The sequence below is a fragment of the Pteropus vampyrus genome, unplaced genomic scaffold (assembly GCF_000151845.1).
Source record: "Pteropus vampyrus isolate Shadow unplaced genomic scaffold, Pvam_2.0 Scaffold23, whole genome shotgun sequence".
Taxonomy (NCBI): Eukaryota; Metazoa; Chordata; class Mammalia; order Chiroptera; family Pteropodidae; genus Pteropus; species Pteropus vampyrus.
The window spans coordinates 3,804,989-3,807,601 of NW_011888804.1; the positions used below are offsets into that span (position 1 = coordinate 3,804,989).

At 54.2% G+C, this 2,613-nt stretch overlaps 1 protein-coding gene across 1 annotated transcript in view; it reads right to left on the bottom strand.

The window, feature by feature from the left end:
• RASAL1 (RAS protein activator like 1) overlaps positions 1-2,613 on the bottom strand; it is a 23,444-nt gene that overhangs the window by 5,749 nt on the left and 15,082 nt on the right. Inside the window, exons 15-16 of the mRNA XM_023528155.1 lie at positions 411-601; positions 244-296 (exon numbers count right to left, since the gene is read on the bottom strand). Of these exons, the coding sequence (XP_023383923.1) occupies positions 244-296; positions 411-601 (244 nt within the window). The remainder of the gene's footprint in view (positions 1-243; positions 297-410; positions 602-2,613) is intronic.

A 2,613-nucleotide genomic window follows, 5' to 3' on the forward strand; every position in this document is an offset into this window, starting at 1 on the left:
CTCCCAGATCAGAACTCCACAAAAGAAGACTCATTGCAGCACCTGCTTTGGGCAATACCTGTCCCTCCCCGTGGACAGACATGCACCCCAGGGCCCTTATTATTCTGTTCCCTCCTGAGCCCAAATCCCCCCCGCCCGGGGACTGTCTGATCTGATCAGACATACACCGGAGCCCATCAGAACCTCAAAACGTGGCCACTTTGCAAAGGATGGTCTAATTCACACAAAGGTGTAAATGACTACTAGCCTGCTCCCCACTTTCCTTCTGGAAGGGTAAGGTTTTTGTTTCAAAAGAACTTAGCATAATGAATGCCTTCACACTCAGGAAGCCCACGTGGTATTTCAGACACAGGTTTCTCTGGGTCTCATTGGGGTCTCCCGTGGGACTGTCCTCCCAGCTCTTTTCTTACCAGGCTTTACCCCGGCTAAGAGCACCCAAGATGGGGGACTCTGCTGCTGGCACCTTGGCAAGCAGCAGCAGTGAGCGGCCGGTCTGGGGATCTGCGTGCTGGTCCCGGAGGTCAAACAGCTTTGGCGTGAGGATGGCGGGCGCGAAGAACCGCAGGAAGAGAAAGCCACTTACGGCCAGGTGCTTCACATCCTGCCGAGAGAAGCCGCTGGTGAGAGGAGGCTTCTAAAACCCACTTCCCAGCCGGGGAGATTGAGGCAGCAAGGACTACACGCTGGGGACGCACGGGGAAGGAAGATGGGAGATGGGTCGGGAGGCCGCCCTGGGCTGCCAAGGAGGCTTCTCCTTTCTGGGCCTCAGTGTCTCCACCTGGGAAATGTCGTAATAATACGGATCTTACGTGATTAGATTTAACCAAACATCCTCAGAGCCTGCTTTTTACTGAGGACTCGGCTAAGGGCACAGCCCCGTGAAGGAAGCACCGACATTAAACATTACTCCCATGTTATAGACGAGGAAGCAGAACTCAGAGATGTCAAGCGACTTGTCCAAGGTCACACAGCTGATAAATAAAGGAAGCAGGATTCAAACCCAGATCTACAGTTCATGATAATAAATAGCAGCGGGCCAGATATTTCTCCGTACATTTATTTATTTACTTCTAATCCTAGGAGGTATTATATATCCCTTTTACAGAAGAGACAACTGAAGCCCAGAGAGGGAAGGTCACTTGCCCAAGGCCACACAGCTGTAAGTGGCAGAGCCAAGATTTGAGCCCAGGCAGGATTTGAACTCTCAGCTCTCCACCACTCTCCCTTGCATGCAGCACTAGCTACTGTTTCTGACACTCACTGAGTGTCAGAAACTAAGCCTGAACTATCCCTGTTTAATCGCAAACATCCCACGTAGATGCCACTATCTCCATTTTCCGGATGAGGAAATTGAGGCTCAGTAGTGAACCCCGTTCGGCTGGCTGCAGAGCCTGTCTCATGTGCACCCCCAGCCCCAGCCTCTGCCTACTACAAACTGTAAAGTGTGGTGCCTATCCGTGTGTGTCCCACGCCTGGCCAACTGCCGGTAAGGCTAGTTCCCCCAGCTCCAGCAGAGGGAACTCAAGGAGAGAGTGTGCCGCCATCCTGGGTGCATCTGGCTCCCCCCAAACCACTCCCCACTCGCCTCTCACACTCACCCAGCTATGTTTAGCCTGAGAATGTGTTCTAGTGTTTATTTAGGGGTTGTATTCTCACAGGAAACAATACCCTCCCCAGGGGTGTGCCAATTCCCTGGGCCACCTCTGCATTGACAGTGCATCCTGCCAGGGGCTGGGTACCTAGAGCTTCTTGGAGGGAGAGGCTCCTCCCCCATCCGCTCATCTGGAACCCTGAACCACCTCTAAGGCCACCGAGGACCTCCCGCCATGTTCGAGGGTAATTTTAGCCTTAGGCATCAGCCCGTGACTTCCTCCTTTCTTGCAAAGGAAGAACAGGTGTGAGAGAGGCAGAGAAAGGGGCTTCCCTGGGTGCTCCTGACCTCACCCACCCTCCAGGGCCTGAGAAACTCCCTGCTCCCTGCCCAAGGCCTCTGCCCACCCTGGGGGCTGAGAACTGGAAACACTTGGGTGTCACTGATATTAGCTCCCCCGACAAGGGCCAGATCGTCTGAGGAGCTGTTCTCCCCCTTCTCTTTGCTCCTCCCTGCCTGGGCTGTGTCCCACTTAGCACCTCTCCTGGCAGCCCAGGCGTGAGCCTGACAAAGTGGGGCATAAATCAAGCTACATCCCAGCTTGGAGGCCACTCCTGAGCAGGGGCTGAGGGGGGAGAAGGGACAGACCCCAGCTGGGAGTCCTGAGACCATGGTGTGAGTGCACAACCCACGGCCAAGGCTCTTTACCTCAGTTTCCCCATCTGTAAACAGGAAGCGGGGCATGATGTGGCATAAATCGAGCCCTCTTAACTCGAGCTCCAGGGATGGGCCCTAAACGTCATATCTAAACGTTACATCTCCAACAGTAGGATCTTAGATCTTTCTGCAGAGGGAAGCCCAGTCGGCATCTCTGTTACATCTGTGCCACATAAGTTAGCCTCACTCTATGTCATTCATCAGCAGGCGACAGCCACCTCGGAAGGCGTGCTGAGCATCAACCCGGGGTTCTCAAATTGGTAACCCACAGGCCCGTCCAGCCGCAAATACGTAACGATTGGCTC